Raw genomic sequence first — 23,200 nt, 5'->3', positions numbered from 1 at the left:
GGGATAACAATGCAGATTGGTTGGTATTCTCACGGTTCATTTATTTCATGATTGATTATACATCATGATGACATCAGAAAACATTGCCAATGTAGCATCAATACATTTAGAATCCTAAATTAAACCCAACACTACTGTTAGTGTTCACTTAGTTCTGTTACATAAAAATAAACCTACAGCTTAAACTCATTATTTATAAAAATCACCTTCATTAATCAACTTATTTTCCGTGTAACTAAATGATGCACGTCGCAGAAAGCAACGACACAAAATCAACTCAACATTTGCTTTAATAATTTTAAAGTCAGACAGGACTGTTAAAAAATAAATAGCCAACTTCTTGCTATGACACCTAAAAAAATAACATGATATGGGAGAGAGCCGTGTGTGTGTGTGTTTGTGTGCGCGCGCGCGCGCATCCTGTCATACTGAGGCGGTACCTGATAAAGGTGGAAACAAACGAGTGCAATGATAATGTTTTGGTCCAACATGAAGAAAAGCCAAAAAAGATGGCTGCCAACCCTGGTGTATAGGACAAGGAGAGAGAGGACCTTCTGCAGAGTGCCAGCGATGTGCAAACAGATGAACTGAACCACCAACAATAGAACAAAGGATGGATGGTTTGAACGAGAGAGATTTTGTCGTGATCACTATAGCCCACTAGAGGGTGCACCAGCCTTTGTTATGGACAGTGATTTGACTTCCAATAGACCCGCTCTCTCTGCAACCTGAGCGGTCGGGTTCAACGCTGCTGCACAGGCACAATGTCACTTCACACACAACTTACTTGGTTTTCATGTAACACGGACAGTCGGGACAGTGTAGGCACATTATGCACAGGTGATGTTCCAGTATCATCCTGTAAATCCCCATCAACAGACCTCACACGCTGTGGCACAGAGCTAAACTTAGAGATAAACAGCAAAAGCCAAAATACAGAAATACGTTGTTTTTTTGCTGATAATATACAGTGCCTTACATAACATTCAGTCTGTAGTGTTTCTCATTTTGTATTTTTGGGGAACCAAAAACTAGGTTTCACAGACTGTTGGTAACAAAGCAGATGTGAGTAATAAAACATTCCCTTGCTCATTTCCTACTCTAGAAACAAATGCTTATAGATATATAAAAAAAGTAACCTCGTTAATTAGTTCAGAGGAGAGTTGTTTGATTCCTTCATTTAAAAAAAAAAACACATTGGCTTATAATGTTGCACTTGGCTGATGGCTTAGTTAATGTGGCATTTCAGCTGCTCCAGGTTGCAGAGTCTTTGTAGAGAGAATGAAACATGGGAGTGTTGTGCAAGAGGAACAGGGGGTGATGAGGCCGCAAGGAAACAAACTGTTAATCAGGTTAAGGCCGCTGCCGTCCGTTTGCACTGCGCGGAGGAGCCTGAAAAGAGTGCAATCCATTCAGAGAGGCATGAAAGGAGCCTATCCCGGTTTTCGGCTTTCCCCCCTCAGTCGTCGGCGACAATGGACAGAGCACGCAACTCGCTGAGCTTGGCCTCGGTCTCCCTCTCCCTCTGCTCATCAGTCAGCCCTGCCTGGTCGATTTGGTCTGTTAAGTCGTTGAAGATCTTGTACATTTCGGTGAAATAGACCACCTGAAGGGCAGGAGGGGAAAAAAGGAAATGGTATGATAGTAGGAAAAACACAAGCCTGTCTGTCCTCTGATAAAGACTGGACAGGGTCAATCCACAGACCTTTCTTAAATGCCTCTCAGAGAATAACTCCCAAAATCATGTCCAAACTCTGCTTCCCTGGCACAACCCAACCTTGGTATTACAAAGCCTAAAGCTGCTGGTCTCATACCTCTTCAACCTCGCTAATGAGAAATGATTCGAGAGGAGAAGAGGGAGCCCAGAGATATCAAACAACTCCGACAAAGCCACAAAAACCTTGCACTTCAGTGGGTAGTGACCCTGCTTTTCCTCTCCCGATCTGAACAAGAGATGGAGAGTGTTCACTGAAAGCTTTTTTGACACTTCCCACCCCTGCTTCTTCCCCCTAGTTCATGAGTCAGGCTCCCCAGAGAGTTGCTTTGATGATTAATAGACTTTAATCACATTACAAGACTCCAGAAGAGTAGGCAGAGAATTTAAGTACTGGGAAATACAACCCCTTGAAAACACACACACACACACACACACACACACACACACACACACACACACACACACACACACACACACACACACACACACACACACACACACACACACACACACACACACACACACACACACACACACACACACACACACACACACACACACACACACACACGCACGCACAAATATGCCACAACGCATTCAATACCTTGCTCTTGAGCAGGCATCGCTGCACATGTGTCTCATTATGGGGTCAAGTTGGAAATAAAAGAAAAAAAAATCTTGCATCCTCATGAAATAACGTTTGTCTCTGTTCCGAGCAGATTTCACATTGTCAGCAGGAAGGGAATAAGGTCACGTTTTTAAACAACCTTTTAAGTGCTCAATCTGAGAGACCTTTGTATGTTTATACCAATATTTGCCACCAAGACCACATGAGTGGGCTGTAAGTATTGGGTTACTGCTGTTTGTGGGGGTAAAGCGGATACATATATATATATATTTTTTTCCCACCAAAGTGGCTTGTTGAAATAGCCATCGGAAATGTCCACATGACCAGTGATGATAATGTACACCGGATCAGTGTCTGGGTGACTTCTGTAGCAAAGACAATCCCAATTAGTCTGGTCACCGCAAGGAACAAACACAGCCTCTCACAACTGTGACCACCTACAACACAAAAAGGAGCCTTTGGGTTAGGAAGCTTAAATATTTATGATTTTTATGTCGGCATTTTGACAAATCGTAGTCCCAGCTGCTTAATATCTATACAGAGAGGTTGCATGTTGACCTCTTAGCCTAGAAAGAGCATGAATAATGGAAGTTTCATTGAATCCACGAGTCCCTAAACACAGCGTGACCACTGTTTCAGGAGACAAAGAGAATCAACTGGGGAAAAAAAGAGACAAAGGAAGTAATCTTATAAAAAAAAGGGGGGGTGGGGATGTCAAGACAATGTAGCAAATTATCAACATGTGTACAGGTGGACAGGTCATGCAGTGTCCCACCGACAGTTCCTGGACAGGACTTGTGGCAGTGATAATGATGATGAAGGCTCACAACAAAAGCAGCCTTTGTGCCTTTTTCCTGCTGCCACTGGGAGCTGAGAAGCAACAAGCAGCTGGGAGTGGAGGGAGTGGAGGATGAAACTGCAGCAAGGCTGGGGATGAGCTTCACTGGTTCACTGACCACCCACGTGTTGCTCTGCGAGTGTGAGTGCGTCTCTGTGTGTGTGTGTGTGAGTGTGTCTCTGTGAGTGTGTCTCTGTGTGTGTGTGTGTGTGTGTGTGTGTTTGTGTAAAAACTGTAAATGACACTTCTCTAGTCCACTCAAAACGCTTTACATTACAGTTCACATTCACCCATTTACACACACACAGCTCTTGTAGACATACGTAGACTGCTTCTCTAGAACACACTCTCACACATGGTACATCATCGGGGGAAATTTGGGGGTCCATATCTTGTCCGTTGACATGAGGACTGTAGGAGCCAGGGATCAAACCCCTTTGATAAGCGGACAACCCACTCTTTCTCCTGAGCCATAGCCGCCCCAAAACGTGTAATGTGTGAATGCACATTCATCTATATGAATAAAGATATAGATGCTGCAGGAATGTAGAAAACATTCAAGTTTAGATTTGTGGAAACGTTTCGTTGGATATAGTCGATCGCTCAGTTTGCTAATTTTAAGTTCAAAGTGCATCATTGTACTCCATAATTGTCATTAGGTCGGGCTAATCTAGTTTGCTAATTAGGAGTATGCCAGTGGCTGTCCCAAGGAGGAAATGACAGACAGGTCTGGGGAGGGGGAGGGGGAAATGGTGGCGCTCACTTGAGACACCCAGCTGCTTTAAGAGAACCTCCAGGTTGGAGGAAGGCTGGCAGCGCTTCGGTGGAGCCACACAGATGAGGCCTTCCTGGGCTGAACGCAGCAGTGTGGGCCGTCATTGGGGGTTAATCACATTAAGACAGCATGGAGGGAGACAGTCTGCCAGGATTATACACTCCCTTTCATCAGACACTCCATCCACTGTTTAACCCAAGCTCACAGGTTGCAGCAGAATATTTTGGTGTGGGGGTGTGAGTGTGCACGAGCCTCATTGTGTTTGCATCTCCAAGGAGGGGTGGGGGATATCACTAACCTGTGCCCGGATGAGAGCCTCAAAGCTGGGCTGGAAGTAGTCAATGCGGCTGTGGTAGAACTTGGGCATCTCGTCGAGAAGCTGCTTGTTTTTGGCCTCAAAGTCGTCCCTGACTGGTCGGAGCTCTTCTCTGGCCTGAAGTGTGGAGGGGAGAGAGGAAAAGAACCTGGTCATTATCAAGTCTGACTTTAGAAATCATCCACTACTTGATTCAGTCATGTCAATTCATGTTATATTTTATAATTTTTTCTAATGATTCTTCCACAAGGTACAATGAGTTACAGACTGAAAGAAGAACAAATATCTGCACAGAGAAATAAGCTACTGTCTCAGCACTTGAGCTATCGCAAGTGTCCTTTTTCTTATTGTTCGGAAAGATATTTGCCTAATTCCCACGGAGTAGCAGTTAAAAAAAAGAAGAGAGGCTGTAATCACGACCACAGTGAGGAGGAGTGGGTAATGTGGGCAGACTTGGCTGTGAGTGGACTCCAGCACCACCGATCTGTGTGAATGTATTAGTGGGTAGTCTACTGTGGGCATGGAGTTATGGAATGCACAATGAATATGTGAGAGAGGGTGAACATTTTTATTAAGGCAAGGGGGGTAGTTGTAATATTCAAAATTGTTTATCTGCTGCATAATGATATGGTGTGTGCACCTTAGTTAGTTTTCTTACCGCTTGAAATGACATGCAAGTGTTTTGTCAGGATCATTTCTTTAAGTGTGCAGGGATTCAAAGGGCAGGGATGTAGGGGCCTGTTCAAGGCTTTGTTCCCCTGACAGTGCTTTTCTCAATGTGTGTGGGTGGCTCGCCATGTGAGGATGTGTTAAAGAGAATAGCATAGGCAACACTGCAGCACTATCTGTGAATGTGTGCGCTTCTGGAGTGGCCTCATGGTGTGTATGTGTGTATGTGTGTGTGTGTGTGTTTACAATTCTCAATTACGTGCCTGTAGATGTGCAGCGCTGCCTTTTTGAAAAGGCACTACTTGAGAGCCTGGTAGCTTGCGTGGGTGAAGGAGCGCACATGTACAGTATGCATGTGCTCAACTATTTTTGTTCATATCCAGTCAGCATTTGTCTTTTACCACTTATTCTGCTCAATTCACAATATGAACAACATGTAAGAGTAAATGAACTCTGCTCCCCTGCAGATAGAGGGAGCATTCGAGTGGACCAACACGTGCACCAATGCAGGCTTCAGACCACAGTACCTGATGTAATTTGACCATGACGGGCCCCGTTTTTTCTTTCTCTTCATACTTCTCCACTTTGGACTGCAGCCGTTTGTAGTCCTGCAGTGCCTGCTCCCGACGTTTCACTGCCATGTTGAGGCTGGGGAAGACACCACTGTACCTGCAAGACAGGTACAGACAACCTTAGACATCTCTCACAGAAGCAATAGGAGACAGACACACATGCACGCGTTACACACACACACTCAAATGATTAGGGGGAAAATTTATCACAGAAACTAAAATTAAAGAAATCATTAAAACACCTTCCCATTGAAATTTGTAGACATGCATTCTGCATTGCATCCCATCTTAATAGAAGTCATTATGAATTAATAAAATCCTTCCCCTCAACATCTTATTGTCGAGGTACTCTCAAACCCCAGAGGACAGCTCTGCATTAAGCTCCCTCTAATCTATTATCTAATTACTTTAGTTCAAAATGGCATGAAACAATTCATTTTGTGACAATTATCATATTCCAAATGAAAATATATTCTTGCAACGAGAATCCTAGTCCTCAGCACTAAAAATAGGAAAACATTCATCTGTAACTTAGCAACAGGAGTCTGAGCTTCATCCTGGGACTTGTTGCACCGCTTTTGTGGCTTTTTAATGGGAAGCAGGAATACTGTAATATAGTAAATATTCAGCCTCATGGTGTTTAATAAAAATATTAAAGTGATAACGTCCAAACATTAATATACAGTATGCAGTAAATGGCAAACGTTGTTTTTTTTAAATTGAGGTATTTATGTTCTGTTTTGATCAGTTTAAAAAGACAAAAGATAAACAACATCTGTATCAGCGTTGATACAGGTGAGTTTGAAGGGGAAATGAGACCTGCAGAAAACAATCCCAGCAGTCATTAACAAATTAACAGTAAAGCGAACTAAGCAAGACCACAATTCATTTTTGGCCTCTCCAACATGTTAACACAAAACAGTGACAGTGTGTTTTAAATGCAGGCCACGAGATTATTCACACAGGTAACTGCTGCATGTGAGTCACCTATAAAACAAGATGTAATGAAGCAAGAGATACCACTTTTTTCAATGACTCATTTGAAGCATTTCATCAAGAGTGGAGGCACTACACACTACTATAGTTTAGTATGCGTGTCTCTGCCTATAGTGTTATTAACCACAAAATGTGTGGGCTTCGTGGTTTACATTCCTCTCAATTCGAACCCTTGCCCTGCTCTGTGCAGCAGACGAGGGAGAACCTGTGGACGGAGTGTGAAATGAAGCCTGTGTCTGCCCGCGGACCTTACTGGAGGGTAAAGGGGGGAGAAAGTGACGTGAACTGAGGCGCAGTCTCACACAAGCAGGGATTGTTTCCGACAGGAAATAAAGTAAGGAGTGGTTTTGTAGCGTTTGAGTGACATCAGAGCTCAGCCCAGCCCTGCAGCCCACGCTCTACCACTATTTATAAAATACCACTTTGGCCCAGTTTATGGCAGGGGTGGATGCCGATCCTCAAGTCTACTATCTGCTCCAGTGTACACATACTTGAAGTGCCGAGGGATTATGTAACTGCCCTTCAGACATTGGCTGATGACAATAATAATAATAATAATACATTTCATTGATAGAACACTTTTCATTGCTAAAAGCAATCTCAAAGTGACAACAAACCAACTTTTGGGCGACACAATGGCCGATCCAGTTCTCACCTGCATACTTCCCCTGCCTGAATGATGCAATTTCCTCATGACAACCTATGATGGCGTGCGGTTCTAAAGAAGTGGGACAGCACTGCCATGTTTAAGCACACTTAGACTTAAGGGCCTCTGTTCTCGTAGTGCAAAAGAAGGGGTAAGAGCTAGACACAAAGGCAATTGTTTGTTAACCCATTCCTCTCCTCTCCTGTCCTGTCTCTCTGTCACATCCAGGGCTCTCTCTGTCCAGACGTGAGAATGAATCAGCTGTTTCGAAGGATCCCACACAAAAAATACAGCAGAAAATGGCCATGGTTGAAGGAGACTATATATTATTTTTATTATAGTTTGGTCTGAAACTGTCCACGTACTGGACATTTCCCTCGATGTCCTGGCCTTGGCTGAACAACTACCGGTCAGCCAGCTAGGTCTGCATTTGCGGTCAGTCTCGCCTGAATGAGGTCTTGAGTCTGGCTGAGGGCAACACGGGGACCAAGGGCACACCACTGTCCATGTGACAGGTCAGGGTGTGGTGAACGGGCTGGATGGAAATAGCGTCTGGACCAGAGTGTGTGTTTATGAGCAGCAGCCAATCCACAAACAGGCCAGTCTGACCCGTCAGCCAAGCCCAAGTCTGGTCTAGACACCCTCAGTCTATAGCCGTCCCACTTGGCGATAACCGTCACATAACCCACCAAAGCAAAACACACAGTAAACCACAAAAAAATATGAGAAAGGGAATTGTTTATGTGCAAATAACCACCTCAAATGTGAAACTGTCTCAGGTGAAAATTGTAGATCGTCAGACAAGATGACATCAAGATGCAAGTGTTGTTCAAACACGCTTGCTGCGAATATAAGATTACAACCACTTGTTGTATTGGTGTAAGAGCATTGGGCCATGGAAAAGTGTGTGTGACGTACATGCTAGCTGAACCACCTTTATCTCAGCAGAAACCAGAGGGAGATGGATCTGCTGCAACTTGCCTTGTGCTTTGTTGATCAAAACTCAAGACAACTCACGCAGCCTGGATACATGATACACCAGATGGGGGAAATGATTGATAACTCCGTAGGAAACATCTGGGGTATGGAGAAAAAAACTAAACTTCATTTCCAAAAATCCAACAGCAAAATAAGATAAAATTTTCCCCAAAATGTCACCAGCCCAACAGGGAAGACCAAAAACAACTATTTGCGCCAGGCCTCGCAACCTGCTCCAGGGGCAGGGTCTTCCTCTGATTGAGAGGGGTGAAGGTTGCCTCTCCAGGCGTTGCTGAACCCAGGGCATAGGTCTCTAAACAGGCCTTAATTCTGTCTCACCCAAAAGAGCAATGGAGCAGAAAGGGCTCGGTTAGGAGGCCTAGATAACACAAATTCCTCAATGCCCACGCGCTCCCCTCCGCTCACATAAACACAGTGATATCATCGAGTGACCCCCACTGAGGGGATGAAATTCACGTCTGGGCCTGAGAGAGAGAGAGACAGACACAGTGGGAGGAGTGGAGGGGGCCGCCTCTATGGTGTGTGTGTGTGTGTGTGTGTGTGTGTGTGTGTGTGTGTGTGTGTGTGTGTTTACTGTACATTTTACCACGCTAATAACCGCACACACCCACCCGCGCACACGCGCGCACGCGCACACGCACACACACACACACACACACACAAACACACACCTCATTCAAGGTCTTCCATTAACATCCATATTGTTTCTTTTATTTTTCTTTACAATGACACAAGATCACTGATAAGAGTATTTTGAGAGTCTAAGTAAATGAAAAATATTCATTAGTGAAGGACTAATGGAATCTTAATGGAAGCTTTTAAGTACAGTTGCTTTTGTGTCAGTTTTCTTTAGAGGACATTTCAATAAACTAATAACTAATAGTACTGTGTTGGTAAGGATGTAAAAAGTTAATGATGAGGTCAGTTTAGTTTGGCTCTAAAACCCGTTCGTGAACTTTCTCTGCTCGGTTTTAGAATCACGTAAATGGCTAACTTTATGGTCTAAAATACCAATCCATGTGAGACTGTGCCCCTTCCAAAATCTGGGTTGTGTGTTTGTGTATCTGCATGTTTGTGTGAGAGTGTGCACTGTCCTGAGACAGTTTTCCTCCTCAACCAATCCTCTGGGCCCAGGAAGCTGGGCCCTTTGCCATATTCTGAGCCTGCCCACACGTCCGCCTGCCGCCCACCAGGAAGAGGAAATTAGAACCATTCCATCCTGTCATTGCTCCGCCACCAGAGCGCACGAGGAAGAGAGAGCTTAACACACACACACACACACACACACACACACACACACACACACACACACACACACACACACACACACACACACACACACACACACACACACACACACACACACACACACACACACACACACACACACACACACACACACACACACACAGACAGACACACACACAGACACACACACACACACACACACACACACACACACACACACACACACACACACACACACACACACACACACACACAGAGGTTTTACAGAGGAATCTCTTCACATTGGTTACTTTAAAAAAAATAGTTTATGGGGCAGAAAGTTCAACATAAGCTTGTAATAGAAACACATGCATGTGCTCTAGTACAAAGCATATGTTAAATCTCCTGGGAGGAGCCAAGAGGAGGAAGCAAGACCTTAACAAGTTCTCCGGAAGACCAGTGGGATAGTCCAACCACTCCCTTCAGTACCTCTGGATTATATGTGTGCGTGTGCGTGTGCGTATGCGTGTGTGTGCGTTAGAAAAATAAGGCTTAAGGAATGGAATAGCGCTCAGATGGGGGCGAGTATTAGGAATGAGAATCAAATAAACTTTCCTCCAGACACACTACCACCACGGCAGCACCACCAGCATCACTTTTATGATCTGTATTACTACGCTGCCGGCCTTTCTGTGCTCATGCACTGTGGCTGTACTTTCCACCTAACAAGTGTGAGGAGAGTAAGGTCAAATAATAAATTGGAAATGACCTGGCAAGAATGTCGCAAACCAAATTAAGAAAATTAAGGCACAAAACTGAACTAAATTGCCCTTAGATAGATTCTTGTTATTTTTGCAATGCACCTAGATGCAGTCTATGGTCCTATGTGAAACAATAATCCACCTTTGTGCAGGTCCAAACAAATGTTAAACCTATCGACAAAAACTATTTGACCTTGGTCTGGTATACAAATCATTTAAAGTCAACCTTTAAAATACAGTTAAAAAAAGAAAAGAAAAAAACTCAACAGTACGAGAAATCAAGATGGACACTTACTTTTTCAGAGGGTTGATAACGGTCTTCTGGATCTGGTTGACCTGTAATGAAAAGAACAATTATTAACAGAAGCAATAAGCACCTCTACATTGAGGAAGAGACTTTATGAATTGTTTTTCACTGTCAAATTGAGTAACATCAAAATTTTACTCGAAACAAAATAGCTTCTACATCTCTCGCTCATTAGCTGCAAAGTAATGCCAATGCACAAACATCAACATTCGTGTTTATTTCAAACAGAGCACACTCCAGAAAAAAGGGGAGGGGGCCTGCAAAGAAACTTTCATGACGTTGACTCTTTTATTGTACACAAGCCCCGAGGAGAAACCCCTGAATATTCATAGAGCCTGCGATACAAAAGGATGGAAATGTCAGGGGACGAACATGAAAGAAAAGCCCAACTGATTTCAAATCCTGTGGAGGGCGGGCTGCTTTACAAGATGAAAGTTCTTTGCAAACAAACATTTTAACAATAACAGTTTATATTTTCCTGCATTCTCCTTCTGGTTGCCAGAGCCGACAGGGGAGGGAGGGAGGGGAAGGGGGGTGTTAAATGGAAGTAAATGAACATCTCATCTTGAGGCCTCCAGCCCCGGCACCAAGTCTCATTGACAGAAGTTGGTGCACAATTAATAAAGTTTACAGCGTCATTTACATTGCAGATTCAAAATGACTTTTACAACTAGACTCTCCTGCACAACAGAATGCTACGTTAAACCAAGCAATCCAGGCAAGCGAAGAGCAAATGCTAAGAGCAACGAAGGAGAATTTAAAGCAGCGAGATGTGAAGTGACAGCTGCATGAGAACAGTGAGCAGCTCCGCTAATCATATGTTCACTCGCTATTGGAAGGACAGTCAATCACACAACAACAGGGAAGCAAGATCGCAGCTGCGCTTTGTAAAAATGCCCTGACCATCTATGAGAACATACAGCGGTGCTCACTGTTTCACACGGGCAGATTTCCAAGTAAAAAATGGTTGATTGTGGTTTGAGGGAAAATAGAGAACCAATAACAAATAAGTACATGGGAATTCACATTTTCTTTGTTTTACATATTCACACCACCACCCCCCCTCCCCGACTTGAGCTGTGCCGCTGCTTCTAAGGTGAGAGCATGCAGCGAAGAGGGAGAGCAACAGCAGCAGATTTGCTTAAGCATGCTGGTGCCCTCTACCCTCTGCCCCTTCCCACAGAGGAAGAGAGAGGGGGGGGGGGTGTATTCCTTGGAGGCCCTGTAGAGCCCGAGGCCGGCGCTCAAGCAGCAGTCTCCATCAGTGAGTCACGGGGCAGAGGCCATCCCGGCACACAGGCCTCCCAAAAATACACACAGATCGCAGAGGAAATCAATATCCCTCCAAACGGAGCATCCTCTGCTGTGCTGCCGCCATGTACACTGGGGCTCAGCTTCGGCAGCAGTGTGCCGGCGGGGCTGTGCGCCCTACTCAGCCCCAGAAATAAACACACAGACCTGGGCCACTGCTGCCTTCATTATCGCTGCACGTTTTATCTGCTGGCTCTCTTACTTGCGAGCCCCGCGGCAGAACATCTTGTCTCAACATGGAGAAGAGCAAAGGGTGGACGCTTTTGTGTCTGTTTTGCTGGAGCAATAGGGTTTTTGCAGTTGGTGCCGTCAGAATCAACAGTCAGCTTGAAGGGAGAAGCTCGAATGGTGTTTGAGTGAGCTGTGCTGGATTTTTAACACCTAGCAAACCTGAGGTGATATTCCACACAGCAGACTGACCAGAAAGTGCTCATGCTCACTATTTTGCCTTTAGCTCTCTTTTAGCCACTTTACAAAAGGAAACATACAAATCCAGCACAAACCTGGAACTGAACATTATGTTAAAGCAAGGACTTTTTATTTAGTAAGACTGAGCGAAGGGAACAGAAATTCAGGTGTGACCTAGCTGTAAAAATCCACTCTGGATAAATGAGCGTAAAAAAAATAAATAAAAAGATAATCAACCACGTCAATACAGATGGTGACTGTTATCCTCCACAAGCTAGAAACAGGGCTGGGACTAAAGTGCCTGAGTGAATCACTGTCAAACACATCCCAGTCACAGAGCCAAACAGGAAACATACACACCACGGAGCAAGAAAATGGATCGTCAACTACCGCATACCCCAACATGCACCTCCCTACAAATGTAACAACACGTCATGGTGACCCAGACTGCAACAACCGTGATTGGTCCACTGGGTATCATGTCTCCTCCGTGTCTCACAGTGGTTAGGAAAGCACACAAAACCCAGCCTCCTTCTGCCTCAATCAGTTCAATGACCATACACCGATGTGTCGAGCATACATCCAGCTGTAGGCTCTTCCTAATCCAGGCTTATGTTGCCAAGGATACTAAGGGGAGCCCGCACACCCATCCATCCATCGAGAGTTGTGGGGGTGCTGGAGCCAAGGGGTACATCCTGATCGCCAGTCCATCACAGGGCCAACATACAGAGACAAACAACTGACCTAAGATAAGGGTTAAATTTTAGCCAGGAGGAAAAAGGAGAGGACTTTGATGCTGGGGGAGTCAACCTTCAAACTGTGGTATTCAAATGACGTGGAAAGAAAGAGTTGGATTTACTGTACCAAACATATCAATTGACAGTCAAGTGTGCATGGCAGCACTGGTTAGAAATTCAAAGTCAGTGATAGAAAGGGGAAAAAAAGAAAAGAAGCAAATTTGGTGTTGTATAAAATCTGAAGAATTTAAAGCTTGCTCTATCCTGAAAACAGTCAAACTGGCAGGAGTGCTCTTCTGGGCACTCGACCAAGCCGAGTCCTGGAACATTCGCACCCGGGGTCACAAACCCACACGCTCTGTCCAACCCGCATTCTACTTTGTCTGGTCACTCAAAACAGCTCCTGTAAAATGTGATGAGCTGTGAGAAAAGACAGTCTGAAAGACTGGTATGTTAGAGCTGGAGAAGAAAGGAAAGAAACATAAGTGGTTTCTACACTGTAGTTTCTTAAACTCCTTGTTACACATTTAGTATATTTTATATTCAACAGTCATTTTTTATTCTGTGACATTTAAGTTGTCTTCTATCAAGGTAGAAAACAAGTTCTTGACATACTTTAAATACAAACATATGAGATGAAATTAACAATATGCTCATTTTAAGATTAACATAGCAAAACCTTAACATAGCAATGTCTATGTTAAGGTTGTAACATAGACATTGCTTCACTCACATATCTTTGGGAACAGGTTATGGTTGGATTTCAATGGGAAATATAAATCAACTCTCAACCTAGTATTCACATTTCCAGATGGTGCAATTTCTGAGATTCTACACTACAATTTTACAATGGAATAAAAGAAAAATCCACTTTTTCTTTTATTAAAAGGTATTTATTTTCTCCACTTGTTAGGTTTCTGCTGTTGAAAGGGTTATGAAATCATTCTGGTTCACAACAAAATGTGAAAAGAAAATGGGTATTTTAAGGCAACAAATGTGAAAAGCCCAGAACACCTAACAGCAGGGCAATGAGTCAAGAAAACACAGATGGAAAAAAGTCAATCGGCATATGCCTTAGTGTGATCTCCTGTGTTCTTTCCAGTATTTTTTCCCTCTTTAAAAGTCTACCCTTCACAGTACAGTGCCTTGAGGATGCACACATACGGTGCCACTATGATTCACATTATAACTACCTGTGGCAATGATTCTAATGAAAAACTGAAATGTACTCGGCAAATAATCTGAAGAGGCCTGGCATTCAGAGAAGAGATCTGCAAAAACTACAGCAGTGAGAGAGAGAGAGCACAGATATGCTGTATTGTACTGCTCATAGCAGCCGTTCTTCTCCACGGAGGAGGAAATGACTGCAACCTTTTAAAGTGACAAGGTGTGAACCATCAATGCAAAACAAGTGTTGAACTGAAGATAAATCTTTGTTTCAGTGAGTAATGCAAGTAATACAATACACTTGTCTACTACCTATGCCTTTTGCGGTAGGGCATGTTTTCCTGTTGAGAAAAGGCCTTTCAATTGTAGGAGTTATTTTAGACTCCAGTGAGTCACAAATGCATCACTTTTCACAGCTGATACCCAGTAGCTTGAGCTTATAGAGGATGATGCCACAGATGCTTTTCAAAAACAGCAGAAGGAAAGACATACGGACAGCTTTGAGTTAACAGCCTGCACAATATTGACAAACACGAAAACATGCATTTCATACAAAAACTTGTGCAGTTTGGTACTTTGTATGTCTGAGGAAAGACATGTAATCTGATACCAATCTAATACCGTTGACAAGAGCCAAGAAGAAAAGGAGAGAAATACAGCAAAAGAGTAAAAAAGCACCAAGTATGATTTAAAGGGACAGTAAGCGATTTTTGAGAAAGGTTGTCTCTCTCTTTGTTGTTGTTGTGATTTTGATGCTCTGGCCCGGCCAGGCCGCGAGCCCAGGACCTCGGGTATGGGAGACCAACGTGCAAACCACTAGGCCAAAACCTCGGTGCTGCAGCGCCACCGGCCAGCACAGCTCTTAAGGTGTCGACCAGTGATGTTTTACAAACTGCACTCACATTGTTGTTGGTTCAGCCTGCACCATTTTTCATCATTTTTTTCAATTTACAGAGCCTGGGCTTAGCCGAAAACCCAGGGGTTTGAGAAAATATTTGCTGATTTTTAAAAAATGTTTTTTACTTTAAAAATCGCTTACTGACCCTTTAAGTGTGGGGGACTGTGGGAATGAGTCTAACCTTCTCCTGGTTGAAAGAGTCCATCCTTTTCATGGCTGTATCTAAAGCATTCATGGAGTCCAGGAAGGCCTGGTCCTGCTCACACAGCGGGTTACTCAGCAGGTCTGCAGAGATCTTCACTGCTGCTTTGGACATGGCTGGTAGACACACATACAAAGCAGAGAATACAAATAAAACTTTGTGAAAATCAATGACTGATGTAGATACCAGCATATTTAAGTGATCACTGAAGATTTCTTAAACTAATTCAAAGGTAGATTTTTTACACAATTTCTGTGGATTACACTCAGGCTTTAAGCATTTCATCAGTAAAAGTGTTTGTGTGTGGTAGGCTTTTCAAAAGTGAGCAAAAGTAGAGTGGCACGGTTCTGCCCCTATTGTAAAAATCTGAGGGGGTGGTGGGGCTGCCTGCCGTGTGGAATATTCACCAGAGGACCAAGAAATCTTTGCAACGTTTCTACACTGACAGCACCAATTACTGTTAATCTTCACTCTTGCCACTTTGTTTAGACACAGAGCATATATCAGATTATGGCTTCACTGTCAAAATAAATGAGCTGCACTGGGGAGACACAAGTTGACAGGAGAGGCTGTGGTGAAAATGGGCTACATGAAGATCTGGAACAGTCACTGGTCTCTTTTCACACTCCCTTTGGATTCTCTCAAGACCAATTTTCAACCAATCAATTATTGTGGTTACGATCTTTCTGCATCCCTTTTTTTTTGACAAGTAACAAATTGCTTGATTTGACCTTGCCTGACATGACACGAGACACGTTGATTTTAAGTTCATGAAAATCAAAAGTTAACCTGAAGGTAATGACTTTATTATTTGTGTTAGCAGTGGTCAAATAAGTTAAACATGTTGCTTGTTATCACCTGTACCTGGGGAAAGATGAACAATTTCTCAGCATGAACAGCAGTTATCCCAGCCACTTTCTTACTTAGCTTGACTACATCTGTCAACAGGAACTGCCTTTAAAATAGATTATCGTCCCCCACCAGCTAATTTTCAGCGAGTTCAATAGTTTTGACTTGATAAATGATGTCCGATATAGAAAGCAGTGTATTAAATGTAGTGCTGACAAGCAGTGTAGGCCTGGTTCTTTGTTTGGTAGCAGTTGGCGGAGACAGGACCTGTGCGACAGATGGAATCCATTAACGATAATGAGGGCTTGACAGCTATGACACTTTGATGATGCAGACATCCATATTCCCGAGCACAAAGGAGAGGAAATGAGGAAGCCTCTCCTCCATCCGTCCCTACTCCTCCTCCCTCAAAACTGACTGCTTACCACAGGCCATGTGTACTGCTACTTCCAAAATACACAACTCCAAAACCAACAAATGGGCAAATAAAAAGTAAACAATGGTTTTAACGGCTGACAAATGCATGAATAAATGAAGGCGGAGGTTGTAGATAAATCGAGGCCCTAACTGAACATTGCACAAAAAGATACACTCAAATGCAAAAGCTGCTCACTGTGATAGCCTAGATAAACATATAAAAGATGATTAAGGCAGAGGTTTGCACTTTCTCGTCTCATTTGTCAAGTTGTTCAGAGAGCTGACGCACCAGCAAACAAGCCAAGACAACCAGGCGTCTTTCTAGTCATGAAAGAAAAACCTGCCAAGCAACATCAAGTATGTTGGTGAACAAGTGGAGATCAATTGCACACCAGGCGGCAATACACAGGTTGGGTGCAGAACACACCTAAATCAGCCTCAGTGCTTTTCTTCATGTCCTTGTGAAGCTTTTTCGTCTGATCCTCCAACCTGTAGGAGAAGAAGAAGAAGAAAGATTATCAGCCATATTGTGGTCGGGTAATAAATCATAAGTAGTACTTACAACAATGGGAAACATGAACTGAAATAAATATATGTCACACCACATACAAATCTACATATAATTCCTAATTTGTTCTATTCATGTTGACATTGAAAGCACCAAACCAACAACCTAGAAAAGGAAATTAGAGTATAAAACAATGGTTCAAGAAGAAATTACACATTTCATTGATTCCATATAAAATGTTATTATAACATCTGTTAGCTTATTAACAATACAGGGAATCATTCTTGATGCTGTCATCTACATTTGCGTTCAAAAGTATTATTGTCTTCAATCATTCCACTGCACATATTCCATTGATGGGTGTTAAAAATGGCAATTACTAAACTATGGAGGCTGAAAACACATGCCATTCATTATATCAATTAAGGCAAATGAGGGGTTTAGAATCTCCCCTGGGACTGCCTTCATATCACTTCTCCTGGTTTGATGAAAAAGGGGAATGTGATGCGGTTTCATTTCCATCCTTGCTATGAGGGATTATATTGACTGGAGAGACAATAGCTGTGCAATGTCAGGTTTCTGGTGAGGGCACTGTGGCCATTGGCCACAAGATGTAAAGACATCGTTAATAAACATATGGCTGTTTGAGAACTGAAACCAAACCAAAAATGGAAGCCAGTTACTTCCAAATACAGAAATGTTCTATTGTTCAACAGCTGGGAAACAAACAAAGAGCGGGTTACACTGGTATCCCCATGGGTGCATGAACCAAACCAATGTGGCTGGTTCTCTCCTGTCCCGACACTCACTGCTAACACTGTTTAACCTGAGGAGTAGGGCTTCAAAAGGATACTACACGTCAGAATTATTGTTAGTATTATTTATTTAGTATTGAGGGGCAACATATTTTGTTATTAAATGACTCCAAATAGGATCCCCACAAGAGTCTTGAAGCAAAATAACCAAATGACCTCCATTTGCAAACTTCTGGATCACATGCAAAAAATTCACAACAGATGCCATTAATACATGCTGTCACAAAATTGTATGTGTGGTCCTGGGAAACATGTACCAACAGTGGTAAAAACCAAACATGATGTGGTATCAACCCATGTCAGACTGCACTTGTAATAACAGCTTTGATTTTAGCTTTTGACCTGTTATTTCAGTTATTTTTTAATAGCCATAACAAACTGAAGATGTAGGGTTAAGAAAAAACATTTATTAATTTCAATCATATCTTGTCCTCTACATGCTTTGGTTTGCCTCAACGTTTCTTTTTTTTTAAAGATTTGATATTGAATCACCAAACACCAGATGGAGGGTGTTCCAAAAATGTAATTTGCAGTAAATGATGTAACTTCATCCCTTATTGTTCACACCAAAGGAGAAAAAAAACATTCTGTCAGATCAATCTCCACAGTTATTTCTTGTATCCCTCTCATCGACTAGATGTAACTGGTTCTCAAACGCCAAACAGCCTTTTTACTTACTTAGAAATAGGCATTTCTAATTGCAGCGAATGCTCCTCACACAATAGTCAATTCTATCAGCAATACTTCAGGCAGGATTTAGTCAGTATCCAATAATTAGAAGGCTTGTTGTTTTCATAATATATTGTAGGTTGCCCAGTAAATATATTTTCAGTGTGAATGTAGACGACGACAATCAATGTACTGTGAGGAGGTCAGAACAGAATGTTTTTTTTCTGTTTTGTTTAGAAGAAGCATTTAAAACAATATTTTACATTTAGCTCTCATATCACAGTTCTGTTCCACATCATACCTGAAACTAGAAAATTGCTCCAGACACAATTTTAAATATCTAGAATTACTGATGTGGTTATTTCTTTTTTTTTTTTGTCTTCCTGATGGCAGCAAACAGAAGTAGCTGAGAAAAACTAAACATAACTACATTTTGTTTGGAGAGCAATTCTGAATGCTAGTGAAATTAATGGTGGGCATCATGTAAAACAAACTGAAACGAAAAGTGTCTTGCAAATTGGCTGACACAATTAACACTTGAGAGTAATGAAAGGAGGCAAATACGAGACGAGTAAATCATTAACAGCATAACTTCAAAACCCTTCCAGTCACGGAGATCAGTTTTTGCAGGATAGTGGGTGAAAGCATCTCACTGTGTAAACAGACTATCATGCTCCGAGACCAATGTCTGGTCACTCAAGACACAAAGAGATTGTTTGTGCATGTGAAACCCATGTTCCAGGTAGTGTTTCACAATACATTGCATCTTATATTCTCTCAGCGAGGCGTTCTGGATAAGTACTGACGAGCCTGGAGTCTGTTTCGAAGAGGTGCTAATAGAGCGGCCTTATGAAACAGCTGCTGCTCCTTGCTCCAGTGCCCTGTTGTTGGGCTTGTGCAGCTACAATCCTCTATCCACTTCACCTGCTAAAAACTGAGCACTACAGCATTTTATATGACTTTCACATACACAACCCTTTGTATGACACTAGATAATGAACATGCATTCAACCCTGTTTGACTGCTGTCACCAGTCCCTTGCTTTTGGGTAATACCTGGTTATTGCCATTCACCCAAGAACCAGGCGCTAAAGTTACATGTAGATCAAAACCAAAAATTATACCATAAGTTTTCATAAACCTACTTACTACCTCAAGTAGCAGTTTCAGTACATTTACGCAGACCACTGCAATATTTACACAAGAAATTCAACCTAGCATGTGTTCATCAATCAGAATAATTAAAAGGTGGATAAACTGAGCAAATCAGCATTCAACCTGCAATGCAATGTTATGTTAATTGCACGTTTTTGTTTTGTGTGTGTGTGTGTTCCCACCTTAGAGCTAAATGTCATTTAAGATACATTTTCAAGTTTCTTAAGTGAGGCTCACCAAGACAGCGCCAAAAAATTTAGATTTTAAGCACACAATGTACAGCCCACAACACATTTTTATGATAACTATTTATATATATATATATTACGAAAACAAATTCCTTGCCAAAAATGTTTTTTATTTTTTGTATTTGTTTTTAAAAGATTTCAGCTAGAAGCATGCTACTGTCCAAATGGGAATTAAACTTGTTTCAGATGGAATATTTTATATTCAATATTACTACAACATAGTAACTTACACCAAATGGTGTGTTGATATGGATCTCTACGGTGGAGAGAATAAATGTCTCTACATGCCTGCTACTCTGACTCATCTATAAGATCTATTGGCACCACACCTTCCTGATAAAGGGCCCTCCTACTCGACAAAACCTGAGAGGAAAATGGCGCTCCCACTCATTCTGCAGGGCCCTCAGGGAATTTCTATAACCTCGGCCTCACAGTAAGAGAAGGCCTGGATGAGCTTTCGGGCCTTGGGTTCTTACGTGCTCTAAACCCCGATCCGCCTTTGTTTCATAGAAACACTGATAACACATTATTCAGTTTGAAGTGACCTGTTAAGTAATAACCCTCAATGAATGATAGACATAATTTTTTAGTTTTGTCTATGTGCACAAACAAATGAAATACTTGTCAAATCCTTTTTTCTGAAGTAAGGAACATAAATGATGCATTTACAGGAATTTTCACAGGGCTATTTTAGTTTTTCAGAGGTTGAGAGGAATATCTCATGCAAAGTAAGCTCTCTCACCCAGTTTGAAATGTCAGAGACCACCGTAGCTAAAATGTGGGTCCTTTCACAGTACAATGTTGAAAATGAAAAGTGATCTAACACAGCAGGGATCGCTAAATTGTGTGGGACCAAGAAACTGCACTGTGCAATGAGGAGCATGTGACGTGTGAGTTTCAAAGAGTGCGATGTAACCATTTTCACAGCTATACATCATTAACAACCCAATAGTGGATAAACATGGATATATTTGTGAAACTATCTCCCAATGTTTTCAGAGTTCCTAATAACTTTATTACAGTTTGTACCTTACATATTTCTTACTTCTTACATACAAATATCTGAGACCACTTTCACATTCATTTGAATGTGTAAGTGGTCTCAGACAAAAATGCTTTAGTCCTTGATGTCATTAATACAAAAATATTACATTTAACAAAGAAAAGCTGGCATTGCCTCAGACACACCACATTGGACACAGCAGCAGGCTGGTAAATACCCATCACACTAGAAGTTAGGAAAGCAATTATGCTGCAATTTCAATTTTCTTTAAACGCTTTTAATGTAACTATTACTCTTGTTAGTAATAATAGTAATAATTATCATTGATCTTATAAACTGTGGTTCACAACGCACACTTACTTTTGGAGTTTGTCATATTCACGCTCAAAGTCTCTTTCAACCTAAAAAACGAAAAAAAGGCATTTGATATAAAATCTTGACATTTCATTATTTGACAAATATGTGTTTATTTTATTTACTTAATCACAGAAGATGGTCAGTTATGAAGCATGAACACACAACAGTCACACAGTCCTTTTTGACCACAGAGTCGGAGGACATACAAGTTCAAGAGCTAAATCAGTAACTTATTTGGGGGGGAAAATTCTGTAGTCTGAATGATTACTGCATGTAAGCAGGTGTAGTCTCAAGTGTTGCGTTTGATCACCAAACTATCATAGATACTACTATCTTTACTTGAAAAGTTACTGGGTGTATGGTGCATGTACTTTCTCTGGGACTTTTTCAGGGGCATAAACTTCAGCTAAGGAACTATGGCTGTAGATGGGTTCCAGCGATCTATATACAGGTGAAATTCACCAAGTCCCCAGGGTGAACAAGGGCTGGGACAGCTTGTCCAACCATGTCTCTAAAACATGTCAAGCGGGTTACAGAGACCTCAGGGGCGCCTTTCTTGTGGTTCTGTGGGCTCCTGGATTTAAACACAGAGGCCAAAACACCGAGGGAGGCAGTTGACACTTTGTCACTAGTGGATCATCTAACTGGGCAGCCTCTAACCCACTCCCTGGTCTTTTGCTTAGGATGGCACAGGAAGCTGGAAACCCAGTCTGACAGTGCCTGCCGGGCCACAGGCCCATTAGAGTGGAAGTGGTTTTCTCCAGCAAGGAGAACACCCACTCACTGTTACTTCAAGGTAACCACCTCTGCCCTCTTGAATGGCTCAGACAAACTGGCATCCGATAAGTCTTTTGGCTGTGGCACTCTGATGACATTATTCAGACTACCATTCATGTTGTACATACCATTTGTTAAGCTTAACTACAACTAACTATAGCTAGTCCTATGTGAAAGCACCTTTTTACAAATGCTCCCTCAAAGCAAGTTGTTTTTAAAAAAAATATCTACTTACACTTACATGTTTGAATTTTCTGCATCAAATGCTTTTGAGTGATGAGTGTGTACATTTGTTCGGGTGACTTACAGTTTTAGAGACAATCTGCTTCTTTGGCTGTCCAATCTTGAAGGGAATCCTGAAATGGCACAAAAAGAGAAATGACAGGTAACATTAGCAAGTGGCAAATGACAAACTCGAACATGGTCATTCTGTTGCATGGCGGCTGTCTAGAGGTGCAGGTGCAAGGTGAACATAGACAATATGAAGCTGTTAATCCCTGCTCCTCTCAAGTATGGGTCAAAGTCATGTACATAACATCTGGCTCCCACTGCAAGCACATAGTACTAAACAAAAGACTTTGTCCCTTCTTCTCTATGTGGCTTTACTGCATGAACCTGGTTTACAATCAAACACGGATGGAACTTGCTGTACGGCATATGAAGAAATCTGTTAAACCAATTCAGAGTGTCAGGCAGATAGCACAATGTATTGTTACTCAAAAAGGTACAACCAGGACTTTCCTGTAAAAGATCAACACCAAAACATGTCATAAGGTTTAGTGTTACTGCAGCAGTTGCGCCTAATTTTCAGAATAAAATCCAAACTTTTCCTTACTCTTGAAAGAAAAACACAGAGATAGCAACTATAGTTTTGGTAACAGAAAAGGGAACATGTTCGCTCTTAGTTAAAACACAGTCTTTTATCCCCATTTCAAACCCAATGCCTGTGCCTTAATAAGTTGCTACCGAGCATCAGTGCCTTGAGAATCCATGAGACAGAAAACACTGCCTTGCCAATGTGCTTGGCTGTACGTTTGTTATTGATGTGACACTAATGGCCTGAAATCCAAGGTATATGATGGACAGTTGCTGCTGACAGGCAGGGCGAGGCAGCAGCTGCGTCAAAGGAAAGGTGTGTAGAATAATGAGATGGAAAAGAGAGGGTGTGATGTAGGGCCTCGTTGTGCAACCGGGGAATGCTACTGATGTGTGAGGAAGATCCTTTTGAT

General features: G+C 42.2%; 1 protein-coding gene across 1 annotated transcript in view; it reads right to left on the bottom strand.

Moving 5' to 3' along the window:
• Positions 1 to 16: 16 nt before the first annotated feature.
• Positions 17 to 23,200, bottom strand: part of bin3 (bridging integrator 3) — a 29,759-nt gene continuing 6,575 nt past the window's right edge. Inside the window, exons 2-9 of the mRNA XM_035639756.2 lie at positions 22,279 to 22,327; positions 21,198 to 21,238; positions 16,868 to 16,929; positions 15,154 to 15,290; positions 10,440 to 10,480; positions 5,471 to 5,612; positions 4,257 to 4,391; positions 17 to 1,606 (exon numbers count right to left, since the gene is read on the bottom strand). Of these exons, the coding sequence (XP_035495649.2) occupies positions 1,460 to 1,606; positions 4,257 to 4,391; positions 5,471 to 5,612; positions 10,440 to 10,480; positions 15,154 to 15,290; positions 16,868 to 16,929; positions 21,198 to 21,238; positions 22,279 to 22,327 (754 nt within the window). The 3' untranslated portion in view covers positions 17 to 1,459. The remainder of the gene's footprint in view (positions 1,607 to 4,256; positions 4,392 to 5,470; positions 5,613 to 10,439; positions 10,481 to 15,153; positions 15,291 to 16,867; positions 16,930 to 21,197; positions 21,239 to 22,278; positions 22,328 to 23,200) is intronic.

Source organism: Scophthalmus maximus, chromosome 19, assembly GCF_022379125.1.
Source record: "Scophthalmus maximus strain ysfricsl-2021 chromosome 19, ASM2237912v1, whole genome shotgun sequence".
NCBI classification, from domain to species: domain Eukaryota; kingdom Metazoa; phylum Chordata; class Actinopteri; order Pleuronectiformes; family Scophthalmidae; genus Scophthalmus; species Scophthalmus maximus.
The sequence above is the reverse complement of the archived record's forward strand: the minus strand, read 5'-3'. Positions and strand labels throughout refer to the sequence as shown.